We start from the raw sequence: 16,944 nt of genomic DNA, 5'->3' as shown, positions 1-16,944 counted from the left end.
GTTTGAGTTGATAGTATTTAGATTGATGGGGTAAAGAATTTGTTCTTAGGTTCGCTGAGTTGGTGGGACCAAACCAGACAGGCAAAAATCACCCCATTGTCCTAAGAATGCAGCTGGTCTTGGTTGTCTTTTCCCTCACCTCTCTCAAACTAAACTTCTCTCCTTATCCGCCTGCTTGCCTTCTCTTTATTTGTGGCCCCTAAACACATTCTTTCTAGACTTGTCAATTTTAATCTGTATTTAAGTAAGTCTAGAGTTCGAGTCATTATACATGTAGAAATCTCTACTAAAAGACTCATCTACTAAAATCAGATGTACAATTTGAGTCGGTCCAAATTAATCAAAACAAAGTCTTGTGAACTGAAAGGACAACCGAACAAACAAATATAAAATGACTTAAAATTAAATGATTTAAAAATCAGAATATATAAAGTTACAATTCACAGCAATATATACATATTGGCAGACATCGTTTTCAACATGCACAGAGAATCTACCTTAAAGATAACGTTCAAAAATAAAGCAGTTCGTATTTTGTACTTTTAATGTCCTGTCATGACAATAAACTGAAATTGGTAGTATTTTTTTAATATCGAAAGTTATCTAATAATTTATCAGTTAAATTTAAACTTTCCATTTAATAGGATCATGCACATTCTAACAAGATAATAAACAAGATCGATATGGAAAAAATAAATATATTTCAATGATTTAATTATAAGAAAACTGTCTGATATGATTTTAGAAGTTAATTTAATTTCATGTTTTTAAAAATAATATAAAATAAAATTAAGATTATCATTATAATATATTTTCAAAAAATATCAATTAAATTTCATTCGATTGATATTTTCAGTACAATATATAAGAAAACGTGAAATAAAGATTTCGAATTATGAGTGTGGATATGTAGGGGTGAAATATTGTATCAAATTATTAAATTTTAAAATATATAAATAATTTTTTATTTAATAAAATTTGGGCCATTTATAAATATAAAAGGCCCTATTATAATAACCGGGCCACCTTTAGAATCTTTTTAATATAGGGTTTTTGATGTGACCCATCCTACAAAATGTACTTCAAATCACTTCTTTTTCCTACTTCCACTCTGTTTTATTTATCTTCAAAATCCTCACTTCATTAGCTCATGTGTGTAAATAGTAAAAACCTTCTCTGATGATAGTATTCTGTCTCTTGATGCTATAAAACAACCAAACTCAAAGCAGACATACATGCCTTTTTCTTGGCTCTTTTATAAAAGTTTTTAACCCTCACTGCTCACTTTTGCAAGTTTTCTTGGTCTCTATCTGCAACTGTCAATCTTTCTCAATCTTCCCAAAAAAAAAATCACTTTTAATCCAAGTACTTTCACTGTTAAAAGCCCACCCAAAACCTTGATCTTAAATAAAACGCTTCATTTAGTCTCTCAAAGATCACCTTTTTTTTTATCCAAAAAAAGATTACTTTTTTTTGTTTGTTACGAATTGAATTGATTTTACCGACTTTGGGTTCTTTTTTTTCCTATTGTGGTTATTTTGATTTGTTGGAGGTTTTGGTATCTGATTGCTGGTAGAGCTTATTATGGTAATGGCTGATAATGAGGCAGGGGATGGTCAGAACGAGGCCAAGTCACCGTGGAAGACTACCGTAATCGATGGGCAGAAAGCGGCTGATGCTCCTGTTAATGTAATGGGTACCCAATCTTGGCCTGACCTTAGTGGGACACACCAGACACATGAAAATCCTCGGGCTGCTGCTGATGAGTGTGCTCCGGCAGCTCCACACCCATCATCAATAGAGCAGGTTTTTCATTGCTCTATTGGTTTTGAATTTTTCTTCAGTTGGTGATTCATGCTTGATCTCTTTTATGAGTGTAGAATTTGGAATCATTTGATAATCTTTAGGTGTAATTTGGGTTTGTTTTGGTAAACTTAGTATGTCATGTGGAATTATTAGCTGTAAATGTAGCTCAGCTGAAAAACTATTTCAAATGGACAATTTGAGAGACTAGGTTTCAGCCTCTTTTACTTGTTAATTTGATTTGAATGAATATCAATTTATCTCCAAATCCATTAGTAGGGCAGGTCAGTCTTTTCATTTTTTCCGAATAAGTTTATCCTTAACCAGTGATCAATCACTTTTTTTGAGTGTGAAATTTGGGTAAATTTAAATATCTTGAGGTGTGATTTGAGTTTGTTTTCGTATACTAGTGTGACATGTGTGATTATTAGTTTGTAATGTGATTTCACTGAGAACCATTTCAAATGGGAAACTTGAAAGACCATGTTTTTAGCCTTCTTTAACTTACAAATTTTCTTGAATATCAGTTTATCAATATTGACTAATAATATTTATTTCCCTGAATAATATGTTGAGAGGACCGATGGTCTATTGTGTATCCAATTTCTTAAGTTTCTTTGATAATTTTATGCCAATTAAATGTTTACTAAGCTATATTGACTAATGAGTAATGACATGATGATTGGTGGAGTTTTCTCATATTAGGAAAAATTAAAATATAATTTCAGGGTGTCTTCAATGAACATGTATGGAATATAACTTCAGTGTGAAGAAATCCCTGCATCATTTAGCCATCTCTGACTCTTAATAACTCTGGTTGTCTCTGTGTGCTCTTCTTTGCATTTGCTGTTACCATTATGTATGATTCTTTTGCAAGTCATCGTTTTAAGTGGGACATGGCTTATTATGTTGTTGTGAATATACTCTTTTTGAGTATTAAGAAGAAATTTGTATTATTGTCTCAGTTTTATCTTAACTTCAGTATTTTTTTTTTCTTTGGGTGTTTTAGAGAGAAGCTAGGCGGCCGAAATCAAATGGATCTGGACACACCAATTCTTCGTATAAACATTCATCAGCACGTCATCAGAAGTCAGACTCTAAACGCAATCCTAATGCTGGACCTTGTTTTCCCGTACCTTTACCTTATTATCAACAACCGGTGCCAGCTGTTTTCCATCCTATGGTACCTACACCACACATTGCAGTTCCTGGACCTGGGTATGCTTACCACCCTTTCCCTGGTATTGAGCCTCAATTGGTAAAATCTGGATCTGAGACAACGATGCAAGCCTTTCATCCTCCAGTTCAAGGTCTTGATGCCAGCAGAAACATGCAGCTTCCTCCCCGAGGAGATCCCAATGCTCATCCTGCCAACATCTCTAATAGAAGACCCAACATGCAAGAACCTGGTGGCCATTTTAATCCTAGAGAACCCTTTCCCATGCAGCCTGGTGTTGGACCAAGATCTTTTGCTAGACCTCCATTCTTTGGTCCAGCTCCAGGGTTCATGATTGGTCCAAGTTACCCTGGTAACAACTTATTCCCCATGCCTTCATTTAAAACACTACAACATGTTTTATTACTTCTTATTTGTTAAGCTTCATTACTACTTATACCTGCCAGCAAGGTAAGGCCTGCATTTCAGCCTCAGGTGAGGCTGCCTTTTGTTCTTGTTTGAGCTCTTGCTTTATATTGTTCCTTTCATAGAGTAAACCCTTTTTAATTACAACTTCCAGGAGCTGTATGCTATGTGCCTATTGCTCCTCCAGGCTCTATAAGGGGACCACATCCTCCACGCTTTGTTCCGTACCCCATAAATCCAGAGACTAATGTGCTTCCTCCAGAGATGGTAACTTTGAGAGCTAATATAGTGAAACAAATCGAGTATTATTTCAGGTTAGGAAGGCCTCTTTGCTTCTTATATTTGTTCATTTGATATACCTTTTTGTCTGCATGGTTTTTTTTACACCATAGTCTAAACTTGTTTCTAAATTCGTTTACTTCTACATCTATCATTGCCATTATCAATGTTGGTATTTGCACCTTTTAAGTCTGATTGTGTACTCATGCTATTTATGGGGATATTGAAAGACTAAAGTTTTTGTGAAAAACTTGATGGTTTGGTATCCACTTTAGAAAATTTTCAACCTGACTTCATATCAATTATCTTTTATATGTCGTTGGATTTTTTGGCATGGTAATCATATTCTTAGAGACTTAGACATTTTCCTTAAGTTTCATGCATTGTGTAATTGATCCAAATTGAGAGGCCAAAATATGAACTTTGACCATTTTCATTATTGACTGCGGTAAATTTAAGTGTTTTTTCAGTGATATATAATGTGCATTTGTTTGTATTACTCGTTTACTCCTGTTTTTTGTTTCTTTTTTTGCAGCGATGAAAATCTACAACGTGACCGTTACCTAATTTCCTTGATGGATGATGAAGGTTGGGTTCCAATATCCACAATTGCAGACTTCAAAAGGGTATGTTAATTCTCTACTAAGCTCTTATGGCATGGATCATATGCTACTGCTGTTTTTGTGTTGGAGTTTTCTTTCTTATTCATGGCTGTGACATTATTAACTGGTTGAATTAGATTTTCTAGTAGTTTTTTCCTTTTCATTTCTTCCTAGCCTAAGAACTGGTAGCTTAATTCTTTTGTGTGGTTTTCACTTTCTGAGTCACAGGTTAAGAGAATGAGTACAGACATACAATTTATCATTGACGTGCTTCAGAGTTCTAGTTCCATAGAAGTGCAGGTTAGTCTTTTATTTTCATCTGGGTTCGCTGTTTCGAAATCTTGATTTTTTACTAATGCATGTAGTTGGGATCGGACAACATAGTCAGTTTTGAGCTCTCAATTGATATACTTTTATCTTCTCCACATGTTTAGCCTTAATTTACCTTAAGGTTTAAATTGGGGGATGTGATTATGAACTGATAGTGGTGTTAGTGCTGGTATTTATACCTTAAGGTTTAAAGTGTATTATCTTGTGTTTCAAGTAAATTTGAGGGGGCAGACTTGTCTTGATATTTTTTGATTGTTGTGTATGTACATTGGCAAGTGGTACTGCTTTTGATGCTATTCTTCGCCTCAATGGCCTTGTCTCTACTTGGTAATTGATATTATAGGGCAACAAGATACGAAGATGCGGTGAATGGTCCAAGTGGATACTGGCTCGTTCAGCAACAACAGTGTCATTAGAAGCTCAGGCTACTCAGTACCAACCGAAAGAGAATACTGATTCCTGTGGAAATGGTACTCTGAATGAAGATAATTCAAGGGACACCTGCGAAGAAAACGTTAAATGTCCTTTGGATTGTGAGAGCTTTGATCATGCATCACTTGAGGGAAATCCTACGGAAGTAATGTATAAAAGTAACAGCAAACATGCAGCTGTGCAAATGCAATTAGACGGTGAGAAATGAGCATTTTCTGGTGGAAAGGGTAACTTGAACATCAAATTAACTGTTGATTCCCACATTAAATTCTCAGATAATGATCAGTCACAAGGGATTGACTCCATAAAGTTCAATGACCACAGAACCGAGAGTGTGGAATTATCATCAGATTTAACAATACAGAATGTTTCTGTCCTGTCAAATGACTTTGCACATACATTTATGTTGGATGAAGAACTAGAGCTTGAACAAAAGACAACAAAAACTCTTTCAGCATTTAACAGGTATTGTTTTTGTATTTAATTGGCAAATCTACTTTATTGTTGAGCTGGGGAAATTTTTAGTTCAGTATTGAAAGCATACTTCAGTGCTTCTCGAAGCTAATAATGATCCCATTAATATCTCAATGGCATTTTTGTTTAGAATGGATGATGAAGAGGATGAGATGCTCAACGATCAGGATGTTCAGAGACTAGTGATTGTCACCCAGGTATTGTGGTACAGCTTCATTTGAATTCTTATTCAACCTTATCATTATATTAAATGTTTAAAGATAGGTTCATTGGATCAGCCGACTTTATGTTTTTACTTGTAGAAAATTGTAATAGTTTGTCTAACTATGACAGCCTTTCAATAGTATCATATTGATTGTTTATGTCAAGAGAGAAGATAAGAATGTCCGACTTAACTTTTCTATCAATAGAATTCCAAATAAGAAAGAATGTATATATATATACCCCTTCTAAATCAGTTTTTTCAGATGCTTTGAAGTATACACATGAATAATGTAATGCTTCTTGTGAAGTTGAAGCATTTAAAACTTGATTCTAGAGGGATATTGCTCTTTCTCAGGTGAAATTTATGAATAACCAATTTTTCACATAGCAACGGTTTAGAATTTAGAGACTATAACAGTGGATTCGACTCCACTCCATTTGACTTTTCTCCTCTTGCATCTCTTTCCTCTCAGTTTCTGCCGCGTATTTTATTCTTAATTGGGATTGGTATGTCCTCTCTGATTGAGGTGATGCCTGCAAATATGCATTTTCTTTGGCGATAATTTACTCGTATGAAATGGTAGAATGGTTCTGTTTCCATCTTGATGGAACTGCTTATCCTTTCTTCTGATGTGCAGAATACTGGGGCAGCTGAAGGATCAAAAGCTGGTGCAAAGGATTCAAAGTCCATATCCAGTGAGCTTGCTGCTGTGATAAATGATGGCCTTTACTTCTATGAACAGGTCAAGGCACTGGCTTTTATAATTTATGTCAAATTTTCTAATGGTACATATTAAGAAATTTCTCCTTTGGTGTTTCGTTGCAAGCAGGAGCTGAAAACTAAACGATCTAGTCGTAGAAGGAATAATTCTACTTATGAGAATAAAAACGGAAATCCAAGGTCTCCAAGGGGTGCATTGGGAGTATCAAATCTGAAGACTGGTGAAAATGCTGCTGGGAGCAGTACTCTTGAAGCTTATGGAGGATCAAGTTTGCAAAGGAAACAAAATAAATGCTTCTCCAAGCAACAATCATTCCATAAGAAGAGATTTTTCTCTAGCAATCTAAAGAACAATGGAACTAGCTGTAGTTCTATTGCAATAATTTCAGAAAGCCCACCAAGTAATTCAGTTGGATATTTCTTTGGTTCTACTCCTCCAGATACTCATGGGTTAGTTCCAAATGACCATCTCGTCGTTTTAAATTTCACAATTCCAACTACCGTATGTTCTTTTCCCTTGGTTTCATTGTAACTTTTATTGCTTTTGAGTTCTGAATACATGCTAGTTTCTACAGTTTTTCTGAGCTAATGGATGTCTTTAGTTTCAATTTTAACAGCCCTAGACAGCCTTCGAAGTTGAGCTGTTCACCACATGGGACTCTTTCTAGCAGTCCACCAGTCGGTTCCTTGCCTAAGTCATTCCCACCCTTTCAGCATCCAAGTCATCAGCTATTGGAAGAAAATGGTTTTAAACAACAGAAGTAAGGAATGATGGATTTTATCCCTTAGTATATGTATGCTTTTGCATATACTTGCTGTTTGGCACAGTTCCACATATAACATCATATGTTGATATTTTTGTTGCAAGAAAAAAATACTGTGGTTTGTGCTTGAGCCCCTCTGCGTGCACTTGTACTTCCTCAGAGGATGATGATGGGATGGAGGCGAAAGATCACGTGTGAAGAAGTTGACTAATTCAGTTGTTTTTGCTTTCAGGTACCTAAAGTTTCACAAGCGCTGCCTGAGTGAAAGGAAGAAGTTAGGAATTGGTTGCAGTGAGGTCAACTTCATAACTGAACTTTCTTAGCTATTAAATAACTGTTTTACATTAAATGAAAAACTGTTACCATCTTCTATCGATTAATTCATCAAAATGCCTCGAGTAACTCGAAATATTTACTTGCATACCTCTTGTTGAAATCTCAGTTACAAAAAAAATGGGTTGTATGATCTTTTCGACTTCCCCCCTCATTATGACCATTTGTAATAGAAGGAAATTGGATCACTGTGCCTGAAAGGGGACCGAAGCCCTGGATATATGTTATTGTTAATGTTGTTTTATTCTCTTAGATACATCTATGTATAGTCTAATAAACTGAATGGTATTTGTAATGCTTCATATCTGTTTGCACATTTTTCTTTCTAATTTCTCTAGTTCTTACCATTATAACTGCAGCCAATCTACGCTAGCTGTTCATTTTCATGCATTTCTTCAGATTAGAAATATAACTTTTCCATTGGTTTTGCATGCAGGAAATGAATTCACTATATAGGTTTTGGTCATATTTCCTTAGGGACATGTTTGTCCCTTCTATGTATTATGAGTTCCAGAAACTCGCTCTCGAAGATGCAGCTGCTAATTACAATTATGGGATAGAGTGTCTTTTTAGATTTTATAGGTAATGTTGAAGGCTAAAGGAAGTAAACTATGCTCACTTTTTCAGGGTGTTTGAAGCAACATTTCTGAAGTTTTGAATTTTTTTGTTTTCTTTACTTCTTTCTTTTCTACATGAATGCTGATTAAGTTCTCCCTTTTTTTCAGTTATGGTTTGGAGAAGCAATATCAAGACGATATTTATAAGGATTTTGAGCAACTTACCCTTGATTTCTATCATAAGGGCAATCTGTATGGCCTTGAAAAATACTGGTAATTCTTTTTTCCATGAACACTTATCTTTGTTACCCTTTGTAAATAGGTTCTTTGTAGAATTAACTTTTAGTTATGTGGAGATAAAAGAATACTAAAATTCTTGCTTACAAATCTAAGGCTGCTTTTTGAACTATCCATCTATGGCAGGGCATTCCATCACTTCAGAGACCAGAAAGAACTTATAAAGATACATCCTGAACTAGATAGGTTGCTGAAGGAAGAATACCGGCGGTTGGAGGATTTTCGTGCCAAAGAGAAGCATACCGGCACGAGAGAGGATCTCCGTTAATTACAAGTGATGTCCTCGCTCCCTAGTGCCATCGAACCCCAATTTTGACTATCGACCCTGACGACCGGATCAAGAGTGTAGGAAGCATTCATGTTCTGTAAAATGTCATCTGGTTTTTGAATGCTGTGGAAAGACGAATTTTGTCTATTGTACATTGGAGGGGGTTGTACACGTCGCCGTTCGTGCGGCAGGCGATTCCCGAGGTATTGTGTATTTTTGTGATATTCGTGTAGGCTTGGTGGCTGGAGGTATATCATATTTGTTTTTATGGAGTGATCTGCAAGCTTGCAGAGATGCCATGGCATGCCTTTTTTTTTTTTTTTTATCATTAACTTCTCCCTTACATTGTTGTACATGAGGGAAACTAGGCAACTTTCAAGTTTTAAGCAAAAAAAAAAAAAAAGTAGAAACTTTGTGAAAGTTGAACAATAAGAGATTTCATTTTTAATAATTCATGAGTTCAAAAAAAAATCATTCATTTTCCTGATCTGTTTACCCCGAGTTTTGTCAACATGTTTACTATGTAGCATCCTAATAGTAGATTAATGATTTCACCATTATGTTTTACCGGATGTTCTTAAAACACAAATTAAATGCTTAAATTAGTCCGTTCCAATTAGTTTTATTTTTAAAATATTTTTCTATTTGAAAATGGATTAATTAATATTCTTATTAACACAATCAAATTGAAAGTATTCGTTTAACAATGAGACTAACTTTTTTTTCTATCTAGGTAATTACAATGTAGTATCTGTTAAAAAATATTAACTTTTAAAATGAGACTAATATTTTAAAATGAAAGGATTGTTATAAAATAATCTAAATGGAACAATAAGAACACGAAGAAGAAGTGATATATGAATAAAGGGAGAGAATTATATTATTATCTCAAATAAGTTGTATAGATTACTTTCTCCAAACTCCATATTTAGCACGAGGAGTATATATCATATAGAACTTTACCTATAATGGATATTAAAGTTCTAATAATTAAATATATCAAAATCCTATCTTATAAATAAAGATATAAGATAAATATAAACATCCATATAAATAAATATTCATAATAGATGAATTATTATCATTGATTCATTAATTTCTACGACTGATTATTGAAGAATAAAAAAGTAAATGAGACCCACCGTTTCACGCCTTCTCTTATCTTATTTTATTACTTAATTTTTAAAAAAAATTAAATGAGTCAAGTTATTTGATTTGTTATTTAAATTTACTTTTTAATATTTAAAATATTATAGTACTCTTTAATTTTAATTTAATTAATTTTCTATAAATATATACTATATATATATGTTTTTTCATTTGTAAACACATATTATGCAGGGCTAAAAAATTTGATTGTAACTTAAAAGTTAATATATTAATTATTAAAAATTTTAAATTATTTAAATCTTATTTTATAGATCAAACATTATTTAAATTTTTAAATAAAACTTATAAAATTAAAATTTGAATCAAATTAGATCAAAAATTTTAATACTAAATCAAGTTGAAAATTTATTTAAAAAAATCAAGTTAAAACTTTTCAGAGTTTTTAATATTTGAATTTATAAGATGCATAAAATACTATCAAATGAATAATCTTTTTGGTGAAAATTTGAAAATATTAATGCAGTCAACTCAAAGGAAAATCTGCGGGAAGTTCTGCTGTGTGGCGGTTAAAAAACGGTGTGACCGGTTAAATAAGTGACTGGTTAAAATTTAGACCGGTTATGTTATATCATTTAACCGAAATATTATCAAGTACAATAACATGTTGGGTAGCACTTATATAATGTAATAGATAACGCTTATATAATAAAATAGGTTAATTACTAGAAACATTATCAAGCACAATAACATATTAGGTAGCGCTTATATACGTAATAGGTAGCGTTTATATAATAAAATAGGTTAATTACTTAATTTGTTATTACAACATATTAGGTAAATGCCTAAAATGTTACCAAGAATAACATAACCGGTTATTTACTGAAATATTATCAAGCACAATAACATATTAGGTAGCGCTTATATAACGTAATAGGTAACGCTTATATAATAAAATATGTTAATTACTTAATTTGTTATTACAACATATTAGGTAAACGCCTAAAATGTTACCAAGGATAACATAACCGGTTAATTACTGGAAACATTATCAAGCACAATAACATATTAGGTAGAGCTTACGTAACTTAATAGATTGCGCATTATTAAAGCTGATGGGACCTTAGAAATCCGAAGATAACAAAATAGGTAATTACTTACTTAATTTGTTATCAGTTATGATAAACTTACCTTAGGAATAAATGTTAACAAAACTTAAACTGATGGAGCCATTAGGAATCCCACGATAACATAACCGGTTAATCACTTGATTTTTTATCAAGCTTAATCAACATGGTAATTGTTTACGCATATTATAATGATACCGATTGACTTTAACCGTTTTCATTGGAAATTAATCTATTACTTTAAAGTAATAGATTTCAAAATTATAAGTATGGATATATATATATATATATATATATATATATATATATATATATATATAATGTGTGTAGTTAAATGGAGCGTTAGAACCTTGTACATTGTTTACTTATATTTTCCCGATACCGAATGAATTAAACTGTTTTCATTGGCAATTAAGCTATTACTTAAAAGTAATAGGTTTCGGAATTATAAGTATGGAATTACTTAAAAGTATTGATACATATATAAAAGTTTATGATATTATCATTATACCAGTATAATTTTACCGTGTACCTTGTAAATTTAACTATTACTTATACAAAGCTCATAAAGAGTTATCAGAATGTTGGATTTACACAAAGACATATAAAATGCACTTGAAAGATGTCAAACAAAGGAAATCATCAATTGGGTGTCAATGCTATTACTGCTTACTTTTAACCAGTACTTGGATACTCTGGTACTTTAACCTTGCCAAACTATCTATAGAATAGAGTCTCCCGCAAAGCATGGCCGGAATTAGTTCTGTAATTGGGATTATCCAGGTTAATCATGTTGACTGCATAGCCAATAAAACATGGGGTCCAAATGGTAAGCTAGGAATTGATAATGCAAGCTTTCTTTGAGGGTTTAGGGACTAAATCCCTCCAACATAAGGAGTGCATGATTGAACATTACATATAATAGTTGTATTCAGTTGTTGAAGAATTGTTCTTCATTTTATATAAGGATAGTTGTAATGATATCCATTCACGTTTCGGGACCAATTAGTTAGATATATGCAGTACCCTATATCCTCGAGGCAGAGCACAAGAAATCTGGCACTTAAAGATTTACCAAGAGCGATAGCTTTTGCTCTGAATGAAGACCGAACCTAGAATCAACTTTGTAATTATGCCTATCATGCTGAAGAGAACCTGCTCAATTATAGGATTTGCACACAACTGCAAGCATTTTAAACCCTAAACCCAACTACTCTGCTAAAATTATGCAACAAAGATCTCAGGATTTCCCATAAAATGCTTGTTAACCAAAAATTACGATGGTCGGGATTTCCCTCGCGTTTAAAGTTGGAAAAAATAATAGAAATTAAGAATAATCAATGATAACATGCATATTGTCTAAGTTAATAAGTTTTGAAAAAAGCAAGTTGTTACCTTAGAAATGGAATTTGATGTTACCTCCCGATGCTTCCATTGAGTAAGTTGTTGTTTGGATAGAACAAAGGCTCGGGCTAATATTTATGGTGGAGCCGAAATTTATATTGAAATTCAAACTCAAATTGAAATTTAAATTTAAACTCCAATTAAATATGAAATGAACATGAAATGCAGTGTTAAATTGAACATGGAAATTATATAATTGATTCATGTTGTTCAAGTAACATGCGTTATGAACCATCAAGCGGGTTAAAGACAATATTGATTCAGTTCAAAGCTGAGTTGTGAGTTGATGGGTTTGTTACACTTGTGATATGGGAATAGAGTACTCATATGGAAGAGATAGATAGATTGTTTTGTTATGCACAACCCATCCGAATGGAATATTTACTGTATATGTCACATGTTATACTATGGAATATTAAAATACACAGTTATTGTGTTATATGTTTTAGTATTTTTTTAATCGAATGAAAATATACACACAATAAACATACATACACAATAAATTTATACATAACAATATTCAAATAATGTACCCACAACGAAATTAATTCGATGAAAAAGGGTTATTTCTAACGAAGTCCGGGACATTAGGCGCATTCAACAAATTTTCCAAATACTCTCGTATGTTACTGCCTTTTTCTGAGAACATATATAAATAATTTCAATTATCAAACTAATCAGGTGCAATTTTACTAACAAGAAACTAAATTCGCATAAGCAGGAATAAATTTGTGTCATACCTAGAGTATTGTCATCTGAATAGGAAGCGTTGGAGGGATGTGGACATATGTAATTGTATTTCTATATAAAAACATAAATTGTTAATCAATCAATGTATGAACACCTGTTTAACTGGAAAAAAACATATGGCATAAATGTAACTTACCGGATTATAAATCATTTTTCGTGCTGAATCATGAACTAACAGTGTATTTAGGGCGTTAAAATCAGGATACGTGTTCCAAACATCATTGAGATCTTTACAGTAGGTAACATTATCTTCTTTTTTGCACTTTCCTTGATTCTGTTCACAAACAGTCAAACATAAATATGTAGGAATCATAGACAAATAAATGTCAGCAAAGTGTAATGACATTTATATTACCCAAACGAATAGAAACTGGTCAGACAACAAAGGTAGTTTTTGAAGTACACGGTCGATGTTATGCCTGAGATTGTAATCAAGTTTGAATGTTAATATCTAATTGTATATTAACAATTTTGGCTATAGTAATTCAATTGCTCAACAGTTCTAACCTCATCTTGGAAGACCAAATGGCAATAACAAAATTTTGTACACAAAAATGCATAAATTCATATACTCATGTTATGAGGATAAAATCTACAACATGAAGAAAATGAGATTAAATTTGTACGCTTATATGTAAAAATAATGGATACAAATGAATATAATTAAAACATTTTGAATGTCTTGAGAAGTAGGCAAGGACACCATTGACATAAAAAATTACAAGTTTTCTTGCAGGCGACGTGTAGACATGATATACTTGTTTGGATCATCATCATCATCATCATCATCGGCATCTTCCTTGAGCGCTTGGTTTTCCACATCTGTTAAAAGAAAATAAAATACATTTTACAACGTGTAAATGTTTAGAAACTTAAATAATTAATTACCTAACTCGTTTGATGTCATTGACGTAATTCGTCACGCAAGATGGAGAGTTCATCGCGCAATGATGCAATATCGGCTTGCATTTCGCTCACAAGGGAATCAATATGCTCCCGAAAATTGACCATGTATTTCATCACTGTCTTAATTATGACATCCTCTTCAACTGGAGCTTCTTCCATCATTGTATCTCCCATTGGTTGGTCGTCTTCATGGCTAATGGAGTCCATTTCCTCCTTCTCTTGATCTAATATGACATCCTTGACATGCTTCCAACCAACATTTTCAACAAAATCATATCCCGCTCTGGTAATAAAGAACATGTCAATCTTGCGGGTTAATCGAACAAGGGAGTCAAGCGAAAAATCAACTTCTTCCTTATTCAACAGATGGGTGATGACACATCCATATGGTAGTGAAGTTGAAATTGATACTCCATTTGTGACCATATATACAATTGTCTTAAATATCAATTTAGCGATGTTTGGAGCCGTTTTGGATCTATACTTTGCTAACCACCAATAATCGTTGTCTCGAATCGTTAAATATTTTCCCCCGGTAGGCCGAATAAACCAAGTGAGTATTTTGTGAAACACTATCGACTCTACATCTAGGTGAATTGGGCTATTTCTAGGTGAATTGGGTATTAATTCCTATTATAGTAGTCTTATTAGGCTCACGCTCGAAGGAAGAATTATTGTAGAAGTCTCTAACTAAGTTGGGGTAATATTTTGGTTCTACACCAAGGAATTCAAGCCAACCCCAAGATGTAAATATGGATTTAAAACTATAATCATATTTATCATCGAACCCATGTCAATGACACGTTCGGGACGAATCTTCCTTACTTTGAAACTCCTCTGTCATATTTCTTTCTCCTCATTGGTTCTAAAGTTCAGAGTTTCAAATGACCTGATTTGCTCAGAAGAAGCGATTGGTTGAGAAGGAGGTTGTCGTTGAGAAGAGCTTGGTTGATAAAAAGTTTGAACAGCACCGTGCCTCTGACATTTTGGAGCCATTTGGGTGTGGATGCTGTTTCATTGGAACACAAACACATTAAGGAAAAAAAGAGTCCAATCTGGAAATCAATCAAACCCTAACTTATGGCAAAATATCAATAAATTTACCTGAATATCTGATCGTAACTATTATGAACGCTGGTATTAGTCGGAGTCGAAGAGTTCTCTTTTGTCTTTAGGTTTAGGGTTTTTCGATTTGGAGTTTGTATCGATTCTTTTAACATATAAATAATGAATGGAAAAAACACGCGTAATTTAAAAAAAGTATCGACACAAATTTAAAAAGTGTCGATACATTATGTAAACCTATTTTCTCATAAAATCGATATATTTATACCGACTCCATTATAAATTTACCTATTACATTATAATTATCGGTTTCGATATTTTTTGGATCGATACAATTTTAAATGTATCGACACTTTATGCGTGCACCTAGTTTGTCATTCATTCTGGACAAAAAATATCGACAATTTTTAAATTTGTGTCGATACTTTATGTAGACCTATTTTCTCATAAAACTGGTATATTTCTATCGGTTACATTGTAAATTTACCTATTACATTTTAATTATCAGTTTCGATGTTTTTGAGATCGATACAATTTTAAATGTATCGACACTTTATGCGTGCACCTAGTTTGTCATTCATTCTGGACAAAAAGTATCGACACTTTTTAAATTTGTGTTGATACTTTATGTAGACCTATTTTCTCATAAAACCGGTATATTTCTACCGGTTACATTGTAAATTTACCTATTACATTGTAATTATCGGTTTCGATGTATTTGGGATCGATACAATTTTAAATGTATCGACACTTTATGCGTGCACCTAGTTTGACATTCATTCTGGACAAAATGAATCGACACAAAGTTAGAAAGTGTTGATACATTATGTTGACATATTCTCTCATAAAACCGGTATATTTATACCGATTACATTATAAATTTACCTATTATATTATAATTATCGGTTTTGATGTTTTTAGGATCGATACTTTTAATAACTGTATCGACACTTTATGTGTGCACCTAGTTTGTCATTCATTCTGGACAAAAAGTATCGACACAAATTTAAAAAGTGTTGATACATTATGTATACCTATTTTCTCATAAAACCGGTTTATTTATACTGGTTACATTGTAAATTTACCTATTACATTGTAATTATCGGTTTCGATATTTTTGTGATCGATACTTTTAATAAATGTATCAACACATTATGTTGACCTATTTTTTAATTAAACCGGTATATTTCTACCGGTTACATTGTAAATTTGCCTATTACATTATAATTATTGGTTTTGATGTTGTTGGGATCGATACAATTTTAAAAAATATCGATACATTATGTTTACTAATTTTGTCATTAAAAATGTATTTTTATCACTTACATTGTAAATTTACCTAATACTTTAAAGTAAAAAAGTTGAATTTTGTAGTTATTGTACATACCTAAATATGTTCTACGAAATTAATGTTGTACCCACCCTTCAATTACCACATCCTATTGAAAGCACCACTGAAACATGTTATTCTATGAACCTCTACTTACATCTCCATCAACTCCTGTTGGGACCATTGAACTTGCACAACAAAATTTTTTGCCATATGGATCATACTGCATCAGACAATGTTAAGCCAGTCGAGGAATGCCATGAAGTACATATTGTTGATGAATCTGACAGATTGGTTGGTAAGCTCTTCTCTTCACGTGATCAAGCTTGATACTTTTACAAGGGATTCGTATGAGAATATGGTTTTAGTGCACGTCAGGGAACAACACAGCTTGATATGAAAGGGAATGTGAAGATACAAGATTTTTTTTATTCCAAAGAAGGGTTTCGAGTATCCAAAGTCAATACTGTTGATCGTCAACGTGATCATACGCCAGTCACAATAACGGGATGCAAGGCTAAAGTCGTAGTTACAACAACAAATACAAAAGGTCAGTGGGTTGTAAGTAAGTCTTATCAGAAACATAATCATGCATTGTGCACACCTGCT

At 32.9% G+C, this 16,944-nt stretch overlaps 1 protein-coding gene across 1 annotated transcript; it reads left to right on the top strand.

Annotated features, from left to right (window-relative positions):
* Positions 1–1,472: 1,472 nt before the first annotated feature.
* Positions 1,473–9,032, top strand: LOC120119438 (la-related protein 1A-like). Its single transcript, XM_039139256.1, has 15 exons — positions 1,473–1,806; positions 2,813–3,332; positions 3,540–3,699; positions 4,200–4,290; positions 4,495–4,566; positions 4,940–5,225; positions 5,304–5,493; positions 5,633–5,699; positions 6,345–6,470; positions 6,534–6,877; positions 7,051–7,188; positions 7,424–7,487; positions 7,961–8,106; positions 8,250–8,354; positions 8,505–9,032. The coding sequence occupies exons 1-15, from the start codon at positions 1,585–1,587 to the stop codon at positions 8,644–8,646; spliced, it is 2,673 nt and encodes an 890-aa protein (XP_038995187.1). The 5' UTR covers positions 1,473–1,584; the 3' UTR covers positions 8,647–9,032.
* Positions 9,033–16,944: the final 7,912 nt, after the last annotated feature.

Source organism: Hibiscus syriacus, unplaced genomic scaffold, assembly GCF_006381635.1.
Source record: "Hibiscus syriacus cultivar Baekdansim isolate YM2019G1 unplaced genomic scaffold, ASM638163v2 tig00000991_pilon, whole genome shotgun sequence".
In the NCBI taxonomy this organism is placed as follows: domain Eukaryota; kingdom Viridiplantae; phylum Streptophyta; class Magnoliopsida; order Malvales; family Malvaceae; genus Hibiscus; species Hibiscus syriacus.
This window is presented reverse-complemented; position numbering and strand designations above follow the sequence as displayed.